At 44.8% G+C, this 26,631-nt stretch overlaps 1 protein-coding gene across 1 annotated transcript; it reads left to right on the top strand.

The window, feature by feature from the left end:
* The first annotated feature begins 1,060 nt into the window (after window positions 1-1,060).
* LOC117867220 (ficolin-1-like) lies at window positions 1,061-26,631 on the top strand. Its single transcript, XM_034752066.1, has 11 exons — window positions 1,061-1,329; window positions 1,423-1,851; window positions 2,886-2,999; window positions 4,845-4,898; window positions 8,186-8,221; window positions 11,698-11,733; window positions 15,221-15,256; window positions 19,093-19,220; window positions 19,855-19,984; window positions 20,864-20,998; window positions 24,188-26,631. Exons 2-11 carry the CDS (start codon window positions 1,704-1,706, stop codon window positions 24,439-24,441), a joined length of 1,071 nt encoding a protein of 356 aa, XP_034607957.1. The 5' UTR covers window positions 1,061-1,329; window positions 1,423-1,703; the 3' UTR covers window positions 24,442-26,631.

The raw sequence follows: 26,631 nt of genomic DNA, 5'->3' as shown, positions 1-26,631 counted from the left end.
CTGTCACAGGTTAAATTTTTACCCTTGTAAAGTTGGAGACTTGTTGCTGTGAGAAAATTGGGGAGTTTACTTTAGGTGTTAAATGAAAGTTGGATCTGTTATTGACATGTCGTTCAATGGAAGGTGAGCCTTTTTTTTAATGGTTACACTTCTTCCCAGGATGGACAGAGTTTGTACTGGGAGGGGTCCCTTCATCTCTACCCAAGTGTAGAACAACTTTAATTATCCCTTTTTCATGAAATTAAAATACTACTGTGGGCTTTAGCTACATAATTTATGATTCAAAGATCCCAAGGCCAGAAGGGACCATTGTGGTTATCTAGTCTGACCTCCTGTACAACACAGGTCATGATCTGGATTTCAACTTCCAAACCTTAGGTGGTGTTTAAATTTAGGATTACAGTTCAGTCCATTATAAAAGTAGGCGCAATTTGCAAAATTCAGAAGGTTAGAATGAGTGTCCTTCTAATTTGTATTGACTGTCATTCTATTACTGTCAAGCCTCACATCCATGTTGTATTTATTGTGCTCTCAGATGGTCTTGCTGCAATTCTCCTTATTCATAAAATATCTCCCAAAAGTTTTGCTGGACACATACTTGACAATTTATGGTTCCATGGCACCTCAAGGGCTGCAAGTGATGAATAGACTTTCTGTAACAGCCTATTCCCATCAAGTTCACCGCTGTCCTCTCTGCATTACAAATGGACATGTAGCTGATTGATTCCAGACAACCAATTTTAACCAAAACACCTATGACCCGATTCATCCCTACTGTGATTCTGCTGACTTCCACTGGAGATTATTAACCTGTCAGTTGTGAGGACTGAACTATCACTGAAGTCAGTGGGAATTGCATGCATTCAGGTGATGAGGGCTCTGATTATATCATTAATTGTCAATTCTTTGCCTTAGCCACAAGACCACCCTTCAGCCCTCTCTCTGTGATACTGTTATACTGACAAACCTATTTTGTCAGGAATCTTGTTTCAAAATTTATATATTCATTGGTGTATTTAAATATCTAACGTCAGATTAGAGAACATTAAAAATATAGTTTCCTGTGAAGATCTGGCATCCGTTTTTGAAGACTTGCTAAATACCTGGTCATTCAGGTCTGTGGCTGAGTTTTGGAGCCCATCTCTACACTTAATTAAAACCAAATCACTTTATATTTTCATTTGGGGTTTGTTTGCTTTGTGTTTCTAGTTTAGTGTCCTCTGGCTAACAGCGTCTAATGAAAGAGGAAATTTGGTCCAAAAGGGTCTATCTGCAGCAACTTCCCTCTGAACTCTGATGCCCTGATGGAAGATGATAATGTATCCAGAGGTTAAGAATAGTTTTACCTTCATAAGTTTTCCATAAAATTTTGATTTCTTGAGCTTCTTGGGAGGTTTTTAAATCCCACTCTTTTGGATTTAGGCATTTTGCATCATGCTCAGGGATACTGACCCCACCAATACTCCTCCACCATGAGAGTCTCTGCTTGAAAGAAAAATCATTGAAATGAGCTACAGAAGGAAACCCAGGGCTAACGAACAAGAGAGTGACTGTAAAAATATAACACCAGGCCCTTAGATGAGCTAAAATAGAGACACCATAGAACAATCTCAGCTGAAACAGCAGTGAAGTGGAGGATGGGTGGGAGGAGTTGAGAATTTAAGAGGTGGAGTTTGTTTTTGTTTAGCCTATAAAAGGCACCAATGGATCAGATGCTAATTAGAGAAGAGGCTAAGTGGAGCTTGCAGTTGCAGAGCCCAGCACCAGCCATGGGAAGAACTGCACAGCAAACCCTCACTGCTTTACTCTGCATAGCTGCAGCGGTTTGCATGGGTGAGGACAGCTGTCCAAGTGAGTAGGAAACAAACCCAGTAACAGCTTTTCTTAACAGCCTCATTACCAAGCCAGACTCTGCAGAACTAGTGGAACTGATCAGATTCATCTGTGGTGAATTGGTCGCTGCCTTCCTTAAAATTATTTGGTTATTACTAACAGTGAGTTGTAGACGTATAGCTTCTATCCTGTCCTACCTGATGTTGAGCTCTTCTCTGGTACAGATCCATGGACTATGGGACTGCCAGTTACCAAACGACAATCCTGACACTATAATATTTTAGAGCTGGGACTTCTCTTTTTTTACAAGAATTTTTTGTCTACTTAGTACTATAATACATTTAGCATATTGGTGCTGTGTGTGTATTACCGGATATCCATTCTCTGGGACTGTCACAAAATGACATTCATTCGGTGCCTAAATGCTGTGGTGCTGTTCAGAGTGCTGGCATGAATGTAGAGTTGAGAGTGAGACTCTGCAATGTTGATTAAAATTCACACTGACACTTTCACATCTACATTTCTAAATTTTGTTCAAGGTTCATATTTTCCTAATTAGTATGGAAAGAAACTTCATCTTTGACTTACCAGATGGTACCTCAGGCATTGCAGAACCAATGAGATTTTGGATCTCTCATGGCTTCCTATTCAAAAACAAGAAACCAGCATTAATGAATGCTTGTTTATAAGGCACAGGTATGTGCAGGCCTCTAATTGGACGTCACTAATATAAACACCAAATATTTGCAGAAGGCAACATAACTACAATATTGTCCTAAAACATCCAGCACCTTCCTAGCTGCCTCGTCTCAAACTTAAAACCAAAAAGTGTAACTTTAAAAAATGCAGGTTCTTTTATTCTCAACTAAATGACAACTTCAAATTTTATTTGCTTAAACTATTGGTTAACTGTCCTTGTACTCCCAGCCAACAGATGAGATCTGTAGGTTCCCATTTGCTGAAGTCCCCCCCCCCGCCCACTGGAATCTGCAGAATATTCCACATCCTGAGACTCTGTCACATGTTACTTATTGTTTCATCTCTTTTCTCAGAGGTCAAGATTGTGGGTCTCAATGGTTCCGACAAACTCGCTGTTCTCCAAGGATGCCCTGGGATGGCTGGAGCCACAGGTCCCAAGGGAGAACCCGGAGCTGTAGGAATGAAAGGTATGTTCCCAGGGGCTAAGTGAGAATCTGATATGTCTGGTGATGTCTAAAACCTCTCTGTCCCAATGCAGATCTTTTAGCCTGTGGTAAGGGACTTGAGCTTCATTATATCCCTGCTCTGAATGAAATAATATCCTTTTCCTTTTCTCTGTCTGGATGGAACATCAGACACTTGCATGGAGGTGTGTAGGGAAACATCAGTCGTGTATTTACCAGGTTACAGATATTAATAGACTATATGTTTATATACAGAGATGATTTAAAATGGAAATGTAGTTGATTATTCAAACAAATCCTTTCAATACCAGCCAAAAAAGTGTTTGGCTGATGTATTGTTTGGGATGTTCACAGGGCTGCCAATTTTCATTGGACATATTCCTGGACATTTCATCACATGACATAATCTTTAATTTCTGGAAACTCCAGGACATTCCTGTAGGGTTGGCAACCCTAGATATCATGTTCATAGAATTTATCCATTAGCATCACTGAGATGAGAAACAGCAGAGTTATAATATGATGCATTAACAGCTGGTATGTTGGACAGTTTACATTATTTCCATTGTACACTAAATATGCCATTTGATTTAGGGGATTTATTTGTTATTCAGTTTGCATAAAACAATTGGGAGAGTCAGGACAAAAATCTTGTTGTTTTCTAAGCAAACACCAACGTTTGGGTTTCTTGTGGTGTTCTGTATAATAAGTTGATTTGTCCAAGGACACAAGAGTTTAGTGTGTTTGCAGCAGGGCTAACACAGAGTCAGACACCAGAACATGGGCTCTGATCCTTAGCTGGTATAAATGGGCATTGCAGTAAATGGAGCCGCACGAGAGCTGGTCAGAAAATGGGCTTTTGTCATGGACAGTTTTGAGTTGCAAAAAATCGAAACCCAAAATATTTTCATCTGAAAATGCCACCATGTTGCCTTGTGGGAGTTGCAGTACAGTTGCCTCATGCTCCCATTCTCTGGCGGCTAGGCTCCCTTGTCGGACTATGTCTCCCATGATGCACCATGGTAACTCGGTGCATTAAGGGCATTCACCATGGCAAGGCAGTGTGGCTAGGGAGCCCCTCTCTGCTCCAGTCATCACCAGGGTTTGGACTGACAAAGCCTCCCAACTTGATTGGGGTAATAATAGCATCAGCTGCATCTTCTCTGTATTTTCCCTCATGTTTGATTGTTCAGGATCTGCCCTACTTTTACTTACACATATGCACACGCGCACACACACTCTTGGGTCTGCTGAAGGCCATCGATTTGCAAGCCAGCTGATAGCTAGGACAAAACCTGAGCCAGTGGCTTTCTGGTTGGCTGGTTGCATGATATCCTCACCAAGCCGCTGGCTTGATCCTGTATGTCTTGTGGAGACAAACAGCAGTTGAAGCTCAATGAGAATTTTGCCTTAGTATGGAATCCAGGATAAATAAATTAATGGAGATATCCGATCTCCTAGAACTGGAAGGGACCTTGAAAGGGCATTAAGTCCAGTCTCCTGCCTTCACTAGCAGGACCAAGTACTGATTTTGCCCCAGACCCCTAAGTGGCTGCCCTTAAGGATTGAACTCACAACCCTGGATTTAGCAGGTCAATGCTCAGACCACTGAGCTATCCCTCCCAACCGTGTGCTAGTCCTCCCATCTGTCTGAAGATAGTGATCAGCCACATTAGCTGAACCCTTAAAACTTGTGTGTTTTCTGATTTAACCCTCATTTCCGCATTTGAATTGCAGGGGGAAAGGAGGAATTGACTTCCCAGCCCCCTTCCCTCCTAACTTTACCCTTAAAATACATCCCCACGAGCATCTTTAAAATGTTAATTCACAGCCTTTTATGTTTTGTAGGGGACAGAGGTGCTATGGGGATCCCTGGAAAGACAGGACCAGCTGGGGAGAAAGGTAACGGAATGAACAGAGTTGTTATTTATGTCCAATCACTGCATGATTTAAATCACAAGGAAAGATCTTTAAATGATTTGCATCTCCTCTGCTTGGTGTATGTGCCAGAATGGGTATTGACCAAGGAGAAAATCCTCCTTTCAGGTAGGTCTACACTGCAGATGAAGGTGGGCGAATCGGGGTGACTGCTCCAGGCCCCGTGCTTTGCGGGGCCCCGCGCTTTGACATCACGGTGTCAGATGGGGTGAGGACAGCAGCTGTCTGCCTTGAACAGTGAGCATAGCAGGAGGGAGTGTGGTGTGTCTGGCCCCGACTTCCCCCAGCGGCTCATACCATTTGGCATAGCTGGGGAGGGGGGCTCGGCAGGACCAGGTCAGGGGTTTCTCGCTGCTGCGCAGACAGCTGGGCTCCCCTGTGGCACCTGCACACAGATGGCGTGGCCCCCGCCTCCTCCCTGGGCTCTTGGGCCCCTGCCTGGCCAGGGGAGCGCTGGCAGGAGGGTGCTGCACATGCAGGTCCCTGGCCCTGCCATTATTTGAATGGGGAGGCCGGGGAGTGTGGGGGGTCCCGGGCTGGGCAGGACGCAGAACCAGCACCCAGTGGACAGGCACACCCGACCACCAGTGGGTGCGAATTACTCCAGGTAAGCCTCCTCGGCCCACGCTCCACGGAGCAGCTGGAGCCCCCTCACTCCCACCAGCACCCCCAGGGGAGACCCAGTGCGCCCCCTGCCCCATGGGGGGCCCATACACGCTGATTTGTACCAGGCACCGCACCCCCCAAGGATCGGCCCTGGCTGGGGAACGGGGGAAGCTTGGCTGCCAGTGGGTGCTGCTGTGCAGCACCTGCAAATTTCTCTCTGTGGGGGCTCCAGCCCCGGAGTCGGTGCTTATGGACTAGTGGCCCCAGTACAAACCCACTGGGAACTCTGGGTACATATTTGGGTTACTGGCTGGCTGTGCCAGGGGCCATGCTGCCATGTCTCCACTGCTGTTGGAGTTAGAGCACCCCCACTAGCTAGATGAAAGCTAGTCCAGGTCCACCTACCTGGTCTGCAATCACACCTTCATTTGTAATGTGGATGTACCCGCTGTTACACAGGTTTAAAACCTCACTGAACTCAATAGGGTTATACTGTAGAAAGGGGAAAGAAGAAAATGTGGCCAAAAATATTGGTCACTAGGGAACCTCAGTTCTGTGCACGTGCCACCACAGCAAAGAGTATGGGCCTGATTCAGAGGTGAGTCTAAGTGCATCTCAGGTAGTCTGTCTTTATCTTATCATCATAATGTATACCTTCTTCCAGCTACGTTGGCCGGTCTGTTTCACTATATTACTCTCATTCACACACTCTTCCTGAAGGTGCACTTACTACTCCTGTGGGAATTCTGCAACAGAAAATTAAAAATTCTGGGCACAATATTTTAAAATTCTGCATATTTTATATATCAAAATAACACAATATTTCAATGATTTTTGCTCACTTATTTCAAATACCTGTCAGCAAGTACGTCTGTAACAATACAGACAACAAAAAAGATTCAGGAAATGTTTTTTGACAAATAGATTCCTTATTAGGCATATCAATACAGAACGCCGAGTAATCATTATTCATTTAAACTACAATATAGAACCGTATTTTCCGCACCCCTCAAAAGCGTGGGGGAGTCAGGGGTAACAGAGGAGCAGAGGGAAGTAGATTGCTGGGAAGGAGCCTGGGTGTGAACTTGGAGAGTTGTTGGGTATGGGTGGGAAAAGTATGGAACAGGTTTTTTTTGGGGGGGGGGTGGTTATGGATTGTTAGGGTGCTTCCCCCATGCAGACCCTGGCTGACCCCTAGCCTCTCCCAATCAGTCAGGCACATGTGCCCCCTGTCCCCATTTGTTCCTGCACCCCCATGTGTCCCTCCATCCCTTGTCCACGTGTCCCTCCATCTCCACTCTCACACCCATTTCCCCGTCCCTATGTGTCCCTGTACTCCGTGTCCCTGTCCCTATGTGTCTGTTTCCCCACTCAGCCACCCTGTGTCTCTGTGCCCCCAGTCAGCCACCCCTTGCCCCATGTGTCCCTGTACCCCCACCTTCTGTCCCCACATATCTCTGTGCCCCACCCAGGCACTCCCCTGTACCTATGTAGCTCTGCATCCCTGCCCCCATCACCATATGGCCCTGCACCTCCCTCCCCCCTGTGTCCTCCCCCACTAGCCCTTATGAGCCCCGTCTGACCCCCCAGCACCCCAAGCTGTCTGTCTCTCCATAACCCCTGTCTCCTGACCTGGCCTGACAGGTGCTGCGAGGAAGGCAGGCTCTTTCTCTTCATTAGCTGGCTGGGAGTTGCTGCTGTGCTCTATCGCCACATCGCCCTCTGGTGGGCAAAAGGCAGAAATGCAGACATTATTTTCTGCTGGGAGCTGCTGCTATTCTTGAGCCACAGCGCCCTCTGCTGGGCAAAAGGTGGAACTGCAGCAACATTTCAGCAGAAGCTTTTTTCTGTGCGAAAAATTAAAAATATGCATGGCTCATTAATTATGAATACACGCAGTAGTGCAGAATTTCCCCAGAAGTAACTTTCTCTTAGAAAATGTGGACCTGTAAAGCTCCACCAGAGCAGCACCACCAGTGTAAGTTCTAGTGTAGACAAGTCTCAGGTGTTTTTTAATGAAAAGTTGCTCATGTGGGGATGCACTAATGCTAGAAACCAGAAAAAAAACCTGTGGTGTAGGCATGGCCAGAGTTTGTCTCCCTTACACCTACTTATACCCTCTGACTCAGGGTAGTTTACACCACTTCATGTATCACCTCTCAATTTATCTTGTCTTGTACCTCTAACGTCCCTATCACCATAGGTCATGATTGTGCTCAGTCCCTAGGCAGATAGGCAACAGAGCTGGAAGGCAAAAATAATCTCTCTACCCTGGTGCCCTCTTATGGGGAGTGCAAGGAATATGCCATGCTGGTGCCGTTATGGGTGCTAACTTCTGACAAGCTTGTGGGTCAGGGCACTGACCTGTCTTCTCACCCACAACAACCATTAGAATTGAGCAGCCACTGAGGGGCATTTCTGCATCTTCTTCAAGGGTGGCACAGCATCGGCTCTCTCCAGGATCTCTGGGTGATGATGTGCCCCCTGAGGTGCTATGCATCCTGGAATTCCCACTGGGCCCAGCAACTCTGTAGTTCCCCCAGTGCAGGGCAGGGCCTGCAAGGGACAGTTGAGCTCATAGTATCTAAGCACCAAATACTGTGTCGCTGCTAAATCTTTCAAACGTTTTTTTCTTCTTCCCCCAGGAGAGAAAGGTGTTGTCGGCTTCCCTGGATCAAAAGGTGAGAGACCTCAGATAGTTCTCGCTGGAGGGCAACTAATAGGTGCTCAGCACCCCTCAAGGGCCAGATCCTCCCTTGAAAGCAACTGCCCGTGATTTAAGGCTGCATGATCGGGCCTAGGTTCTCTGTTTCAGAGATTGTGTCAGTAACTCGGAATCACCTGTGATTTCAGGAGAAGCAACTCCTGGGGAGAATCCTGGAATGATGGGACCAAGGGACATAAAGTTGCAAATGAAGAGTTGTTAGTTTTGATCACTTAAATAATACACAGCAAGAGGAGACTGTAAGCCAATCATGGCTGAATTTCTAAATATAGGAAGAGGGGATGTCCAGCCATCTTCAATAGAGGGAAGGCCATTGTGAAGGATTCCCCGCTCTTCAAAAGAGAACAGCATCTCCTGAGGCCCTGTACTGAACCCTTCACTGATACCCAGGGCCAGACTGGGGCTCTTCAGCCACCAGGGTCTTTTCCTCACTAGGAAAAAGTCTGTGTTTTTAATACATGTTAACGTGTATTAAAATCCTAGTGTAGACAAGGACTGTAGCTTTAACACCTGTTAGCTCATCAAGGCTCCCCCCTAGGTTTTAACATGACCAGTTTAACACATGTTAAAGGCAGTGAGCCTCACCTACACTAGACTTTTAAAACATGTCAGGATGTGCTAACATCACACCTGGAAATCCCAGTCTATATAAATCCCTAGTATAGACATGGCCTTAGAGGCCAGTACAATTCCTCTGGGAGCAAGGAGGGCTTGAGAAACGCGTCAGCTGAGCTGTGCTGGTCGCGTGGATGAAAACAAGGCTGTCCTCCCTTCAGAAAACCAGAGGAAATCATAAAATAAAAAAAGGTTAGACATGAACATGCCTTAGATGGATATTTCTAACAATATTGTCAAGTTGGCAAAAAGCTTAAACTGCCAAGTATGGAATAGTGCTTCTGGTCGAGCATAAGGGGTGATGGAGGAGAGGAAGGAGGTGGTCCCCCACATAACCTTTAGCCCAATGGTTAAGATGCCCACCTGGGATGTGGGAAACTCCAGTTCAATTCCTCCATATGCTGGTTGTGGCAAAGATGTTTGAACTTGGGGTTCACGCCCTTCAGGAAAGTGCACTGGCCACTGGACTGCAGGATTGCCTGTTGTGGGGCTTTCTCAAGGTTGAAACTGTTCAACTTTGTATTAAAGGCTTAAATCCTCATGGGGCCAGAGAGAGGGTGAATCTATAGTCCAATGTTTAGGGTACTCGCGTGAGAGGTGGGTAAACCCTTGTTCAAATCCTTTCTTCTCAAACAGAGCGGGGAGTTGGTGCATGCCCTAACCACTGGGCTAAAGATTAGAAGGTGACCCCTCTTCAGTCCTTTTAAGTGGAGTTAGGTGAGCATCACTGTTCTTGCAAGAGACGTCTCAGGCCCCTGACTCTAGGAGATGGTTCTAACTGTGGATCACAAGCAGAGAGAGGCACCTCCTTCCAGCCTGGATTTAGGCACCTAAGTCCCTGAGAGGGGTGGAGCTTAGGGGACACACCATCCCCTCAGTGTCTGCTATTGGCTAGCTTAGGCTGTTCCCCACTCAGCATGCTGGCTTTAGTAGATCCCATTGTCAGGTGCCCGTCTCTCCCCATGCATTGTATAAGGAGCCTAGACATTACCACAGGGTTTGGGGATTCCACTGGGAGGCTGGGTACTTAACAGTGAAGCGCTGCAGTGGTCAGTCCAGTTGTGGTTTGTGCCTAATTCCAGATCTGGGCAATTTATACCCGGGTTCCTAAATAATGATTTAGGTCAAGACTTTCAAACCGGGATGCCTAAAGTTAGGCACCTACCAAGTTGGTCTGAACTCTCAGTATTGGGCACCCAGGGAAAATCAGTTTAATTACTGAGGTGCCCAAATGAGGATTTGGTGACAAACTTTAGGCACCTAAGTTGAAATGTTTGGCCCCTTCTTCTCAATGTTAAGGCCATCGGTCCAGTCAAAGTTCCAGCCGGTCCCTCGAAGTCACATTGTCTTTGTTAATTTCATTGCATCCCCCCTTCTTCACCCCACCTTCTCTTACAGACTCTGTGTGTTACTCCAGGAGTTGGGACTTCACTAACATGTAGTGTGTTACCTCATCCTTTGGCTCCAACACCAGTGCATGTGTTACTGTATTTCTAAGATATATTTGAATAGTTTCATTATCTGTGTTTTCTGGCTACCCAACCTTTTACATTTTTTTAAATCTAATTTTCATGGGTGCACATCAGTACTTTGCATAGGTTGGGTTTTTTGTGTTTTTTCACCCACCTAAGGAGTAGGGTGACCAAGTGTCCGGTTTTCGACTGGAACACCCAGTCGGAAAGGGACCCTGGCGGCTCCAGTCAGCACTGGGGGTGGTGCCTGCGGGCGAGAGCAGTGTGTGCAGAGCCACCTGCTGTGCCTCTGCCTAGGAGTCGGACCTGCTGGCTGCTTCCGGAGTGCAACGCAGTCCGCATTGCCAGGACAGGCAGGGAGCTTGCCTTAGCCCCTCCGTTGCGCCGCTGACCGGGAGCCGCTGGAGGTAATCCCACCCCCAAACCCTGCGCCTCAGCCCCCCACCCTAGCCCTGAGCTGCCCCGAAACCTGGAGCCCCCTCCTACACCCCAAACCCCTCATCCTCGGCCCCACCCAGAGCCTGCATCCCCAGATGAAGCCCACACCCCACCACACACTCCAACCCCCTGCCTCATCCCGCAGTCACCTCCCATACCCTGAACCCCTCATTTCTGGCCCCAGTTAGAGCCCTCATCCCCTCCTGCATTCCAACCCCCTGCCCCAGCCCAGTGAAAGTGAGTGAGGATGGGGGAGAGCAAGCCACCGAGGGAGGGAGAATGTAGTGAGTGGGGGGCAGGGCCTTGGGGAAGGGGCAGGGCTAGGGTGTTCAGTTTTGTGGGATTAGAAAGTTAGCAACTCTACTAAAAAGATGCCTTTAAACCTTGTCTGTCAATTTCTACTCTAGGAAAGCATGTATTATCATGTCAGCAAACGTGATGTTAAAAATGTTGCTGTTAGTGTGAACAAGGACCATTGTGTTTAAAAACCTGCACATGAATCTAGTGAAATAGCCCTGAAGATCTGCCTATGTGCTTCGGCGCTTATTCTGCCCGTTTGTGTGTTTGAGCAAACGTCCTGCTTTGGAGCAAAGCCTCTCAATATGTTAACGAATATCCTACGTGGTGCTCTCTTTTTATTGGCCACTTACAACACACACTAACATAGACACTAACATCTATCTAACAAATATGACTCATTTGACAAGCAAAGCAGCTTCCACCAGATAGATCAAGTTGTTTTTTCAGAGTGATCCACAAGAGCCTCAGTTGTGAACCACTCAAGGAGGTTAAAGTGTCTCTGCTAAAACTCTCCATGTTCTTACACCACAGTGTAATTGCAGCCCCAAGCCCATCCAGGTGTGGGCTCCAAGTAATGCAAGGATTTGACCTTGTGTTTTTATTTTAGGAATCAAAGGAGAACCTGGAGCATCAGCAAAAATAGGTGAGCACCTCTGTACTCCTCAAAACATGTCAGGTTTGATATTCTAGTGCTAGTGCTTGAAATGACACAGGAAACTTACTGAGTGTAATTTCTTTGCATACTGTGCCATGCTCTGCCTGTGGCCATCCAAATGTTGCCTCATCTTCAAAAATTATATAAAGACTCAAATTAAATTCCTGGTCCCTGCTCCACCAGAATTCCCATGTGTGGGGTGGGGTTACAAACACTGGAGAAATGAGAGGGGTTCTTTCTGTGGCCATTTCAACCAACTTTTTTTTTTAACCTGGACCCTCTTAATGGCATTTAATCCTTCATATAGCTGATCTGTTCTCTTCCTTAATTGGTGCTTTTAACTGGTTGAATGTTTTTGATCAGATGTTACTCTTTAACATTTCTTACCCACTGTGCATGGCCCTGGACCTTCATGTTACCCATTGGAGGGGTGAGATGTGGTAGCTCACAGGGGTCGCTGAACCTTCCTTCCCCTTGCCTCTCTGCAGGAGTGAGTTGAGATTTGGATGTGCAAAGTGGAAGCACATTCTTCCCCCCTTGCATTGAGATGTTACTGTTGTGCCACACCGAAGTGTAGATGTGTAACAAGAATAAGGTCTGAGGCAAAGAGATTTGTTCTCTCTTTATCTTACTGTATGGGGTGCTTTGGTTTAGTTATGATTCGTCCAGGGTTTCCACAGACGCCACTTTTATTATCTCTGATTTTTGCAAATCATTTGCTTGGTGCCTTTTAAGTAACAAATCTGCATGTGGCATTCTATCATGTAGGGTCCTGCTTGAGTTTTATGGTAGGTCTAGTAGTGTACTGCTGCAACTTCCTGTACACTGCCCTGTGCCACACTGTGGACCATACAGTCCAAGGACTCTGGCTTTTCTTCACTGGCAAAAAGGTTTGTGTCCTGCAATAGCCATCTTGTGTAAAACCTCAGTGAAGACAAGGCATTTGTAGTGTTTACCATGAGGTAACTGGACAAGGTTAGCTCTAACCCCACCTCACCCATGGTTCACCTCACCTCGCTATCTCACAGCAAAACCACAGTGCCTTATTTCTCTGTGCTGTTAGTGAGAGAGTTCACGTATATTAGTTACCCCATGGTTTTTTACCTTGGGCACTGAGCTTTGCAAAGATAAGAACACAGTGGAAACAAGGCACTCCAAAGTCAACTCCGCAGAGTGCTAAGTGCCTCTGGTAAGATGCCGCGCTCCTTCGCAATTCCTCCTGAGGTCACCACTCAATGGAGTTGGGCCCTAAGACTGTTTTATAAATAGGAATGGAGTTTAGGACTTTTGGAACCTGTCACCAGGCCACATTCATGGTTTTTATAATATCCTCTAACTTAGGATGTTTGGTACCATTTCTAAAACATTCCACTCTGCCAATATTGGGAGTTATGGCAGATTCAGACACATGTTAGGAAAAGAGGAGGACTTAACTTGATGAGGTTTGGTTAATTCTTTGAAACGGGGAACTTAATGACCCAGAAGGTGGTACATTCTTTAATTGTGTCTTGTTGAGTCCACTCCCCTGCTGTGACAACTCCATCCTACACTGCTGTTTATAAACATATCACGCTCCAGCTTAAAACTAGCTAGGTTGTTTGTCCTCCACTACGCCTATTGGAAAGCTGTTCCAGAACGTCACTCCTCTGATGGTTAGAACCCCACTTCTAATTTCTAGCCTAAACTTATTCTTGACCAGTTTATGCTTGTGCCAATATTGCCCTTTGACTTCAATAGCTCTTCCCCTGCTGGCTTTTTACCCCCCTGATCTATATCTAGAAAGCAATCAGATCTTCACTCATTAATGAAAATATTAAAATTATAATGGTCCAAAGACCAACCCTTGAGGAACTCCACTAGTACCCTCCCTCCAGATTGATAGCTATCCTTTCAGCACAATTCATTGCCTCTTCTTTAGCAATTCTTGTGTAACCCTTCTGCCCATCAGAGTTGGCAGCAACAAGGGCCGGGTTCAGTATCTAGAGGTTCCGTTTCAATAACACAATGCAAAACCGGCTTGAGCCCCCACCCCGTGACAATTACATACCACCCCCCTAGGTGCCTCTAAGAGGCAATACTTCCCTTCTCGCAAGCACAGAGTCTGAGTGTAGCAAAAGCTTTTTAATAAAGGAGGGAAACAATGCGGCATTATGTTGGGGAAACACCACAAACAGGATTCATAACAACAACCATGAGCAAAAGACCCCCTCCCAAGTAAGTTTGGCAGTGTCCTTTTCCCCTCAGGGTCTTAAGTCCAGCAACCCAAAAGTCACCCCACCCACAGTTTCTGACCTTGGTCAGTGCAGCCCCCAGAGTCCAGAAGTTCATCTGCAGAGTTTACCTCCCAGCCTGGGTGGAAGTGGAGGGAGGTATGCGGGGGGGGGGGGGAAGGGGCGCATCTTACATGCCCCCCCCGCTTAACACATGAAAAGGAGAACATGAAAAGGTGGGAGTTGCCCAACCAACTCTAAGAGGCTAATTAATTAAGATGAGCTATTGTCAGCAGGAGAAAAAAATTAAGTATCCTCACACCTTCTTGTCAAACTGTCTTAAATGGGCTATCTTGATTATCACTACAAAAGTTTTTTTTCTCCAGCTGACAATAGCTCATCTTAATTAATTAACCTCTTAGAGTTGGTTGGGCAACTCCCACCTTTTCATGTTCTCTGTATGTGTATATACCTCCTCACTATATGTTCCATTCTATGCATCCGATGAAGTGGGCTGTAGCCCACGAAAGCTTATGCTCTAATAAATGTGTTAGTCTCTAAGGTGCCACAAGTTCTCCTGTTCTGTTTTCTATGAGCAGTTCTTCTGTAATGTCCTCACTGCTTACTAAAACCAAGTAAAAGGGTACATCTATACTGCAAATTAAAGTGCAATTTCAGTGGGGATAGGCATATCCATGCTAGATTTAACATAGCTAGTGTGGGTAGTAATAGCCGTGGGGATGCTGGTGCAGGCTCAGCCTCCTCTCAGTGCCCAGGGTCCCCAGGGTGCTTCTACTGGAGCAGCTATCCTTCACTGAAGCCCACACCACATTTTCATTGCTATTGTAAGCCGTGCTAGCTAGATTAAAGCTAGGGCAGGCATGCCTACCCATGCTACAACTCTGCCTTCATTTGCCGTGTAGACATGCCCTAACATAGCATCCCCTCTGGTTGGTTTTGGCTGACTTTGTCCTTTCACCCCAGTTCAGTGCTCCCACCTGTGGTTTATGTATGACAGAGAGGGGAATCAAGTTGAACGCTAAATGTGTTTTGTTTAAGTTAACCGTGAAAATGGCCAATTACTTTTAACATGAGTCGTAACAGATAGAGGTGGGCTGCTGAATAGTCAACTTGCTGCATTTATGGAATAAGATAAATCAGATAATTAGATTCAACTTTTATATGTTAGGTCTGAACATCTGTTTGGAAAAACCAGTTGCTCCCAGTTTTTAATCCATTTCCATTGTGTTCCTTTTCTTGCATAGCATTGAAGGATCTGGAAGATGCAGCTTGTAAAGAAGGTGAGTTTTTGCTTTAATTACTGGCCTGTTATCTCGTTCCCATTCAAAGGGTGTAGTGACATACAGCTACTGCTAATGACTCCTGTTTGCCCTACTAACCTGAAAAGTCTTCTTGAAATTCTCACAAGAGTAAGGCAAATAGGATTTGGCCAAAAACGAGAGAGTTTCTTGCCTTTGGAAGGGGAGTTAATTACCAAAGATAGTAGGAATCCATTTTATTTTTACCCCTTTCAATTGGAGCAGCTGCAGCCAGTCAAAGTTCAGGGCACTGCAGGTATTTCCAGTTAAGAGGAGAAGTTGACAATGGAGTCTTGTACCTTTTCATAGATTCTAGGACTGGAAGGGACCTCGAATCATGTTTGCTTTTTTTGCAACAGCATCACACTGTTGACTCATATTTAGCTTGTGGTCCACTATAACCCCTAGATCCCTTTCTGCCGTACTCCTTCCTAGACAGTCTCTTCCCATTCTATATGTGTGAAACTGATTGTTCCTTCCTAAGTGGAGCACTTTGCATTTGTCTCTGTTAAACTTCATCCTGTTTAACTCAGACCATTTCTCCAATTTGTCCAGATCATTTTGAATTATGACCCTGTCCTCCAAAGCAGTTGCAATCCCTCCCAGTTTGGTATCATCTGCAAACTTAATAAGCGTACTTTCTATGCCAATATCTAAGTCATTGATGAAGATATTGAACAGAGCCAGTCCCAAAACAGACCCCTGCGGTACCCCACTTGTTACACCTTTCCAGCAGGATTGGGAACCATTAATAACAACTCTCTGAGTACGGTTATCCAGCCAGTTATGCACCCACCTTATAGTAGCCCCATCTAAATTGTATTTGCCTAGTTTATCGATAAGAATATCATGCGAGACCGTATCAAATGCCTTACTAAAGTCTAGGTATACCACATCCACAGCTTCACCCTTATCCACAAGGCTCGTTATCCTATCAAAGAAAGCTATCAGATTGGTTTGACATGATTTGTTCTTCACAAATCCATGCTGGCTGTTCCCTATCACCTTACCACCTTCCAAGTGTTTGCAGATGATTTCCTTAATTACTTGCTCCATTATCTTCCCTGGCACAGAAGTTAAACTAACTTGTCTGTAGTTTCCTGGGTTGTTTTTATTTCCCTTTTTATAGATGGGCACTATATTTGCCCTTTTTCAGTCTTCTGGAATCTCTCCCGTCTCCCATGATTTTCCAAAGATAATAGCTAGAGGCTCAGACACCTCCTCTATTAGCTCTTTGAGTATTCTAGGATGCATTTCATCAGGTCCTGGTGACTTGCAGGCATTTAACTTTTCTAAGTGATTTTTAACTTGTTCTTTTTTTATTTTATCTGCTAAATAAAAAATTTTATCTGCTACCCCCTTCCCATTAGCATTCACTATGTTAGGCATTCCTTCAGACTTCTCGGTGAAGACCGAAACAAAGAAGTCATTAAGCATCTCTGCCATTTCCAAGTTTCCTGTTACTGTTTCTCCCTCTTCACTAAGCAGCGGGCCTACTCTGTCTTTGGTCTTCCTCTTGCTTCTAATGTATTGATAAAAAGTCTTCTTGTTTCCCTTTATTCCCATAGCTAGTTTGAGCTCATTTTGTGCCTTTGCCTTTCTAATCTTGCCCCTGCATTCCTGTGTTATTTGCCTATATTTATCCTTTGTAATCTGTCCTAGTTTCCATTTTTTATATGACTCCTTTTTATTTTTTAGATCATGCAAGATCTCGTGGTTAAGCCAAGGTGGTCTTTTGCCACATTTTCTATCTTTCCTAACCAGCGGAATAGCTTGCTTTTGGGCCCTTAATAGTGTCCCTTTAAAAAATTGCCAACTCTCCTCAGTTGTTTTTCCCCTCAGTCTTGATTCCCATGGGACCTTACCTATCAGCTCTCTGAGCTTACCAAAATCTGCCTTCCTGAAATCCATTGTCTCTATTTTGCTGTTCTCCCTTCTACCCTTCCTTAGAATTGCAAACTCTATGATTTCATGATCACTTTCACCCAGGCTACCTTCTACTTTCAAATTCTCAACGAGTTCCTCCCTATTTGTTAAAATCAAGTCTAGAACAGCTTCCCCCCTAGTAGTTTTTTCAACCTTCTGAAATAAAAAGTTGTCTGCAATGCAGTCCAAGAATTTGTTGGATAGTCTGTGCCCCGCTGTGTTATTTTCCCAACATATATCCGGATAGTTGAAGTCCCCCATCACCACCAAATCTTGGGCTTTGGATGATTTTGTTAGTTGCTTAAAAAAAGCCTCTTCCACCTGGTTAGGTGGCCTGTAGTAGACTCCTAGCATGACATCTCCCTTGTTTTTTACCCCTTTCAGCCTAACCCAGAGACTCTCAACACTTCTGTCTCCTATGTCCATCTCCACCTCAGTCCAAGTGTGTACATTTTTAATATATAAGGCAACACCTTCTCCCTTTTTCCCCTGTCTATCCTTCCTGAGGAAGCTGTACCCCTCCACACCAACATTCCAATCATGTGTATTATCCCACCAAGTTTCAGTGATGCCAACAATGTCATAGTTGTATTTATTTATTAGCACTTCCAGTTCTTCCTGCTTATTCCCCATACTTCTCGCATTTGTATATAGGCATCTAAGATACTGGTTTGATCTTTCCTCCCAGCTTTGTCCTGACCCTCCTTTCTCTCTGCCAATATAGCCCACACTCCCTCTCGTTTCTGACCCATCTCCCAGGTCTCCATGTTCCCCACTTACCTGTGGGCTTTGCTCACCTGTCCCCGTCGAACCTAGTTTAAAGCCCTCCTCACTAGGTTAGCCAGTCTGCAATCCTCTTTATTTATAAAGAACATACAAAGTCCTGCTTCTTCAAACACAGGAGGAATAAAAAAACATGGGAGAGTGTTCTTCCTCAGAGCTCCAAATGTTCAGCCAGCTTGTTTAGGCTGTGTGTGCCTAGCTTTCTTTCTGCTTCTCCTTGTCCCTGGGGTCATTCCATTTGTGGTGTGTGTGTGTGTCTCTCTCTCTCACACACAGGCTCCCTTACCCAAAGACAATGCCCAGCAGAGCTCTCTGACTACATAGGTCAAATTTTTGCCTGCCACTGTGGTTTAGAACAGTGGTTCTGAACCTGTTTGTAAACCTTGATGGCCTCTTGCGACTCAGTAAATAGCTAAATAATTGACATTCCCCAATTCCTGTGCCACAGGGCTGGCTGGACATGGCTCCCCACTCCAGGTGTTGTGACCGGGTACATGGGGTTGCAGTGCCACACAAGCAAATTTGGCCCGGCCAGCCCCTCCATTACCATGACATGGAGGTAACTGGACCAAACTTGTGTGATGTTGTGTCCCTCCATTAGGATGAGATAGGAGCCACCACTGCAGGCTGAGTGCGGGGCAGGTCTTTGCAACCCTCCCCTCCCCAGGGAGACTCCTGCCTCCCCTCCCCAGGCCTCCTGCATCACCCTTTGGCACATTTTGGTGACCCACTCCATGCACTGAGAAACCCTGTTTAAGCTGCTATTGTTTCTTATGTTTAACCTAAATGAAGGGCAGCTGCTACACTCATCAGCTGATGGGTCTTTAAGCCAACCTATAACAGTATGAATCGTTATATCCTGTTTTCAGTTCCATACTGAGGAATTCACGTCCAAGAAGATCAGTTACATTTTAGTCTTTTTAAATGGGAGTCAGGGCTTATGTAATAGGCCTGATGACAATGGTGCGGATATAAATGGTGAGATGAGATAACATTTTTATTTGATGGTACAAATCTCAGTTATAATGTCGGGAGATAAGATGCCCTTGGCTCAGTGAAAGCCATTCTGTTACAGTATATTTCTATTTTGAAATTCCTGCTCTGACCAGGACTGAGGAACTGCAAGGAGCTGTTAGCCAAAGGGAATATTCTGAGCGGCTGGTACACCATCTATCCCAAAGGCTGCACTGCCATGCGTGTGCTGTGTGACATGGACACAGATGGTGGAGGCTGGATTGTAAGTAAGAATTGAGGATAATGATGCTCGTCAGACAGCTTCATGTCTCAAAATGGGAGTCAACTCTTTCCAAGAGTGTTTGTTTTATATAGGTAAATAAAAGCAAGTGTATCCATAGAACATAGTGTCAGAGTGAAAGTAAAATGTAATCCAACTACTATCTGATGGCTAATTCTGAAATGAAAGCAAGACAGAATTCACTATTGCAGAGGTTAGCAACATGCATATGCCCCATTGTTCACTCTGTCCCCTTGCAAGTCACTATATTTGTGGGTATCTGGTATGCCTACCTGATGCTCTGTTTTTGCAGCACCTTCTCTCCGCACTGCCCTCTCAGGGTTCCGCTCATGGAACCTGTTGATCACAGGCAAAACTAAATGCAAGCAAATGATCAATGTAGTTGGTGTTGATTTTAATTTTGCTGAAAGCCTTTCAGTTGTTTCCTTTTTATAGAACAACTGATGTAAGATGCTAACATTTATGGGTAAATTCTCAGTTCGGGGCATGAGGCATTTAGGCGCATCATTCCTATTAACAGCACACATCACTCAGAAATTCTCCAGAGATGCTATGAGATATAAAACTTCAGGTTCACTTTATCAGTTTCCCACCTGAGTTTTTTATTTCCTCTCAGGTCTTTCAGAGACGGGCAGATGGCTCCGTTGATTTTTTCCGTGACTGGGATTCGTACAAGAGGGGTTTTGGAAGCTCGCTGACAGAATTCTGGCTGGGGAACGACAATATTCACCTATTAACATCTCTTGGTATAGACATTATGGATACATTTCCCCCCTACAATGCTGTAACCAAGAAAGAAAGTTTAGCACAAGGTGGAGCACACCAGTAGCACTGAAACTGCTGCCCAAATCCAAACTGGTTATTCCCTATAGAACAGTCCTGCCAGGAAAAGTTATCAAAACTAGCAACACTCTCTAGCTGTGCTGGCTACAAGTAAGCTTGGTTACATTTAGAGATGGTAGAGGTGACTGAGTAGTGAATATCCAGCATCTGATCGTATGTTAAATCTAATCCCGTTCCCTCCTTGGGTAACTTGGACCTGCGCAGTGTTATGTCATGTCATTTACAGAGACAATGGATGAAGTCCCATTGAAGTCAGTTGCAAAAATGTTATTGACTTCAATGGGGCCAGCAAAATAACCAGTCCATCTGTATGACTGCAGACACAGCTATCTACCCAGCATCTGCAGAATAAGTCAGCTTCAAATCTAGCTAAATTATCTGTCTGTCTTTCTCCATGTTCCCAATGGTTCCTTCTTGTCTCCCATTTGACTCTGAGATCCAGAATTGCGAACTAATTCCAGTGACAGGGATTCTCAGCTAACCAGTGGGGGCAAGACAGGTGCTGAGGTTGCCTTTTGCTGGTTCATTAGTGAACTGACTCTGGGCAGCCCACGGAGTGGTGAATGCTCCCGATTCTGATCTATTAGCTGGAACAGAAGTATCAGCTGTAGATGCACTTTGCTAATGAGGAAGTGAGATTGGGGGGTGTATCTGGGTTAGCAATGGTTCATAAATTGATGGCTTGGCCTGTGTAGATGAGGCTCACCCCAAAATAAACCCAAAATTATACAAGATGCTAATGGGATGTATTGAATATTTGCTAATCTTCATGTCTTTAACAGGAACTAACGAACTGCGCATTGACCTCCGAGATTTTGAAAATAACCATGTGTTTGCCAAGTACAAGTCATTCAAAATTTTAGGAGAGACTGAGAAATACAAGCTGATTCTAGGAGACTTTATTAACAGCACTGCAGGTAGGTGGTTGCCCCATTCTGCAGTGATCATACCACAGGGAGCACATGCAAATAGAGCTAAAATGTACACGATCTTGTGGCTAAATGTGAAATCCCACCATCGGCAAAATCTGAGTTTGTTTAGCCTCTTAGAAAATCACAGGCTTATGTTTAATTACAGCATCTGAAAACTCCACCCCCGACATAATCTGGGAAGATGCTGCCTCAAGCATCATTTAGTTAAAGAATAGGCTTCCTGTGATTCTTTCATGCATATGAAGTCAGATTTGGGATTGTTAAGATTACTCCTATGATGTTTTAGTGTCATAGGACTAGTGTAAAAAGTTTCCTCCAACAAGTCTGCAGTGAAAATAGTTTGAAATGATTCCGCAAGTGGAAGGGAAATAGGTATGTAACCATAAAAGGGGCTTCTTCATTAAGAAAAGAGGTTGCATTCATTCTAGTGTTAAAATAGAGGCAGTCTAAGCCATTCTGCCAGCATAGGGGTTGAATAAACTTCTGGCCTAATTTAGAGAAGCTCTCTTTCCACTCTCCTATATGCTGAGAGTAATCATACACTACTCTTGCCACCTCACACCAACAGCTAGATAGCAGGTCATAGGTACCTCGCAGGACTCAATGCTTCCTCATTAGTTAGGTCAGGTTGTTGCTGGCAGCCAGCATTGGTAGAAGCCCTCTGTAAAGAAGGGGATGAGAAATGAAATGAGGTGTTTGGCCACACACACAGATACACAAAAACATTCTGCATACCAAGGCATTTGGACTTGAACTTTAGGAGATGATTCTGGTGAGGAACACCGATATTTTCCTGTGTATGTGCAAGTCGTGTAAGTGAATGGAAGTCACAGCGGTAACCTGAGCCACTGAAAAGTCTTTCAGGGTTAGTTTTCAGGGTTTAGAGATGTGTAAGCATGTCCCCCATGTAAACAAGGCCAGGTACATTAATGGAAATAATACCTGAAGACATGTATAAAAGCTGTAAACAATCATGTTATGACAGTGACAAATTGACATGGCTCCTGTAAAGGAAAGCTGTGTCTTCCCTATCAGAAGTGTCGTTTACTGCTTCTCATAACACAAGAACTAGGGGTCACCAAATGAAATTAATAGGCAGCAGGTTTAAAACAAATAAAAGGAAGTATTTCTTCACACAACGTACAGTCCACCTGTGGAACTCCTTGCCAGAGGATGTTATGAAGGCCAAGACCATAACAGGGTTCAAAAAAGAACTAGATGAATTCATGGAGGATAGGTCCATCAATAGCTATTAGCCAGGACGGGTAGGAATGGTGTCCCTAGCCTCTGTTTGCTAGAAGCTGGGAATGAGCAACAGGGGATGGATCACTTGATGATTACCTGTTCTGTTCATTCCCTCTGGGGCACCTGGCATTGGCCACTGTCGGAAGACAGGATACTGGCCTAGATGGACCTTTGGTCTGACCCAGTAGGGCCATTCTTATGTTCTTAAAATTATTTGAGCATGTCAACTAAACAGTGGATAAAAATATATATTTAGACTTTGATAAAGTCTGTGAAATATTGAGACCTCTCAAAAAAAGGCTATTAAGGAAACTAAATAATGATAGAGTGAGATGCAATGTATTAGTATGGAACAGAAGTTGGCTAAAATAAGGAATAACTGGTCAATTTTGAACGTGGTTAACTGTTAACACCCTGAGGCTGCAAGGATCTGGTGGTGTTTAATGTGTTTATTAATGACAGGGCAATCTGAGTAATAAGGTGGCAACAGCTGCATCTGATAATCTTAAAAAATGTTGTGTGAGGAACTTCAGAGGATCTAGTCCAGGTTGGTTGATGTAGATGAAACTCTCTGCTGACCCATGCCAAGTAATACACGTCAGAAGGAATGATTTTCGCTTCTTGTACACATTGCTGGGTTCTAAATCAGCTGCAGCCACTCAGGAAAAAGATCTGAGCATCACTGTGGACATCTCAGTGAAACTCATTACGCAGCAAAGCTTAAAAAGCAGGCAAGTGTTGGGATGCCTAAGGAATGAGAGCAAATACTGAAGGAATTATTTATAATGCAATGTTGTTGTATGCCCTGACGTGGAATAGTGTGTCCAGTTCTGATCCAGATGACTCAGCAGTACACCCTAAACTGAGAGGGTTCAGACGTGAGCAACAAAAAGGATTAAAACTGGGATTTTTCAAAGGCGCCTAAGGGCTTGTGCACAGGCAGAAGCTATTGCAAAATAAATTAGGGTGTGAATTTAAGTGCAATAGCTATACCATGCTAACTCCCCATGTGGACACTCTTCTCACTCACTAAAAGCGCCATTGTGTATTCAGTTTAATCCACTGAATTAAGCTAAACCACAGAAAGGCACTTTTCATGCAAAATAAGTGTTCGCACCGTGAGCTATTCTACAATAGCTATTCTGGACTTCTGCCTCATGTAGACAAGTCCTAGGACTGTGAGGGTGCCCAAATCCCATTGAAATGTAATGGAAGTTGTGTGTCTGGCTCCCTCTTAACGCTCAGCCTAGAAGCCTGGAGACGCTGCCACTGAAAGAGAGAATGAAAAGATTGGAATTGTGTTGTCTGAAGAGGAGGCAAATGAGGGTGAATCTGCTCCTCCCAGTTACCCTTCTCTTAATACAAACATAGGGCAACCTCCAATTAAAGTGAACAGCAGTAAATTTAAAACATATAAAGGAAATATTTTCATATGCAAGATTTAATTAATCCATTGAACTTATTGCTACAGTATATCAAGACCAGCTATTCAGTAGGATTCAGGAAAAGATGGGACATTTATATGGATAATTCGAATGCTCCCAGGTTTATTAGGCAAGACATCATAAGGCATGTAAAACCTCACCGTTCTGGGCAGAAATCAGTCTCCTCACCAACATGGTTAGGAACAAACATCCCCTGTGAGCAAGTTACTGGACATAGTTGGAGACAGGAAAGAATATTTGGTGGTGCCCTGTTCTAAACTGATCCAATTCCCTGTAGATGTAGGGCTGAATGTGGGCCTCTGAGCTCTGCTTTAAAAACAGCCCCACCCTTCTCTCTCCTCAGAAAAATGTCGTTACTGCAGCACCCGGAATGTATTGCAAGGACTTTGTTTTACCCCATGACATGGGAAATGAACTATCCGACTCTAGAACCAGTAACTAAGAAACAACTGGGGTAAAAAGATCTTTTTTGGTTTTATCACAGGTGATTCATTAGCAGCTCACAGGAACAATTTCTTTACAACAAAAGACCGTGATAATGATCTATCTTCCTCCAATTGTGCTACACATTTCAAGGGAGGCTGGTGGTACCGTAAGTGCCATGACTCAAACCTCAATGGGATGTATTGGCTGGGAGCCCATAATAGCACCGGAGATGGTATAAACTGGCACGCCAGCAGAGGCGTCAAATATTCCTTCAAACTCTCAGAAATGAAATTTCGGCCTGTTCAGCAATGATGAGATGGCAGCACATGTTCCTCCTGCTTTCCCAGGCATCCCTTTGCAGTGAGCACAGGTGGAAAAACTGCAGAGAGGAACCAGCCAAAACCACCGGCCACTAGGAGCAGCTGCAGGAGCTTCCAAAGCAGGGACCTTCAGCCATTCACAGAACTTCCTCCTGTTTCTCTGCCCTCTGCTGATTTGTCTTTTGGCCACAACCCTTTCCTCAGTCTCTTAACTTCACCATCACACTTATTCCTCTTACCCTTTTCCCTAACCCTGCCCCCTCATTCTCCTTTCCTGCAATGTCCCCTCTCCCTTCCCCTTTCTTTCCATGTAGCCGATCCCCTCCTAACTAAATACCCCCTCTCCAACCAACAGCAATAAAATCATGGCCCTAAAATGACATTTGCTGCCACTGCATTGTTCACTCTGCTTGTGTGTTCTAGCGCTTCCCCCACCCAGTGTCTGTCCTGTCAATGTAGATTGTGAGCTCTTCTGGGCAGGGACTGTCTGCTCTTCTGGGTTTGTTCAGGGCTGAGCACGCTGAAGCCCCATTCTTGGTTGGTTCCTAGGCGCTGCCATAATAAATATGGTTAATAATACCGTATATGTCTGCACAAGCTTCTACATTGCAAATGCTTGCACTGGCGTTGTGAAAACACTTTGTGGATTGGGTGCTGCACAAGGAAAAACGGGATACTTTGGAAGAGGAGCGGGAGAAACAAAAACCAAGTAAAGACAATGAGTGACAGCAGGAGAGATGGCGTGGGAGTGTGGTTTTGCAACTACCATGAGGAAAGGTGGTTTTACAGCCTGGCCCAATAACCCTTTATAGGGTCACCGGTCTGTTAGAAGTGGGCACAAGTGCTGGGCCCCACGTGCTTCCAAGCTGACTGGGTCTGGACAGAGTCTAGCCACTATATCTAGCTCTGGGGTGCTAAAGGACATTTCCAGACTCCACCCTTGTGTCTGATGCCTCTAGTAATAGATTTCCCCTGCCACACACACAAAAGATTAATGGAGGCGATAAGGAGGATGGCACAGGAAATCCCACCCACCTCTCTGCCACCATAAGTCCTGCCTTAACCAGCGATGACAACTCCCTTTTGGGGAATGGCCAACCCCCCAGCTTAAGGCCCCTGACCCTCAACAAGAAGGCCTGCTTTACCTAGCAAGGGAAGCCAATAGGATTTAGTCAATCCTTAAACCAGACCATGAAAAGTTACCATCTCTCTGCTGACAACTCACGAATCTACTTCTCTATACCTGACTAGTCTCCTATCCAAGCTAAAATCTCTACCTGTCTCTCTGACATCTCCATATGGAGGTCTAGCTGTCAGCTCAAACTCAACGTGGCTAAAAGAGAGCTCTTAATCCTGCCCCTCATGACCTCCCCAAAATCTCCTTTCTTGATCACTGTGGGTAATATCACCATCTGGCCTGTGTCTCAGGTCCATAACCTGGGCATCACCTTCAACTTGAACCTCTCTGGAGGTTCTCACATCTAGGCTATGACTAAATCTTCCAGATTCTTTCTGCATAATGTTGCTGTGATATGACTTTTCCTGTCCATCCATGCGGCTAAACTCATGCACTCCTTCAAAAACCTCCTTAAAATGCTCCTTTTCTGCAATGCCGACAAAGAACTTGACAATGGTTAGGCTGCTGGTGTGCTGAGATGACTTCCTAGCCTGCTGACTAATATTGTCTATTGTTTTCTTGTCCTCCCTTATCAGTCTAGCTGTCTCCACTTCTTGCCTTTTGTCTTGTACTTGGGTTATATACTCCTTGGGGCAGGAGACGTCTTTTTTTGTTCTGTGTTTGTACGGCACTTAGCACAGTGGGGTCTTGGTCCAGGATGAAGTCTCCTGGAAAATGGGTAATACAAATAATTAAGAATAAAAAATAATACTGGAAAGAACACTAAGGGTGGGATTTTCAAAAGCGCCTGAGAAAGTCAGAAGCAGAATTCCCATTTTCAAAATCCCCTGGAGCAAGAGTTCTTCTAAGGTCAGTTGTTTATCATGGACAAGGCTCAACAGGCTGTCTCTTTATTCTGTGCTCTTTATCCCAAACACACAATGATCTCTAAAGGTTTCTACCAGGACAATACAAAACGAGCAAAGGGTGAAAGGCCTTTTTTCCAACTGGTTGGAAGTTCAGAGACATTTTCTTCTTCCATTTTCTTTATTTGAAGCCTACAGC

The sequence above is a fragment of the Trachemys scripta genome, chromosome 17 (genome assembly GCF_013100865.1).
Source record: "Trachemys scripta elegans isolate TJP31775 chromosome 17, CAS_Tse_1.0, whole genome shotgun sequence".
Lineage (NCBI taxonomy): Eukaryota > Metazoa > Chordata > Testudines > Emydidae > Trachemys > Trachemys scripta.
Note: the sequence above shows the minus strand (reverse complement) of the source record. Positions and strands in the feature narration are given on the sequence as shown.

Excerpts from the sequence above, each read along its gene's own strand:
- LOC117867220 (XM_034752066.1), top strand. The coding sequence starts at position 1,704 with ATGGATCAGATGCTAATTAGAGAAGAGGCTAAGTGGAGCTTGCAGTTG. Across the intron at positions 1,852-2,885 it reads GGGTGAGGACAGCTGTCCAA|AGGTCAAGATTGTGGGTCTC; the intron begins GTGAGTAGGAAA and ends CTCTTTTCTCAG. Across the intron at positions 19,985-20,863 it reads TCACCTATTAACATCTCTTG|GAACTAACGAACTGCGCATT; the intron begins GTATAGACATTA and ends TGTCTTTAACAG.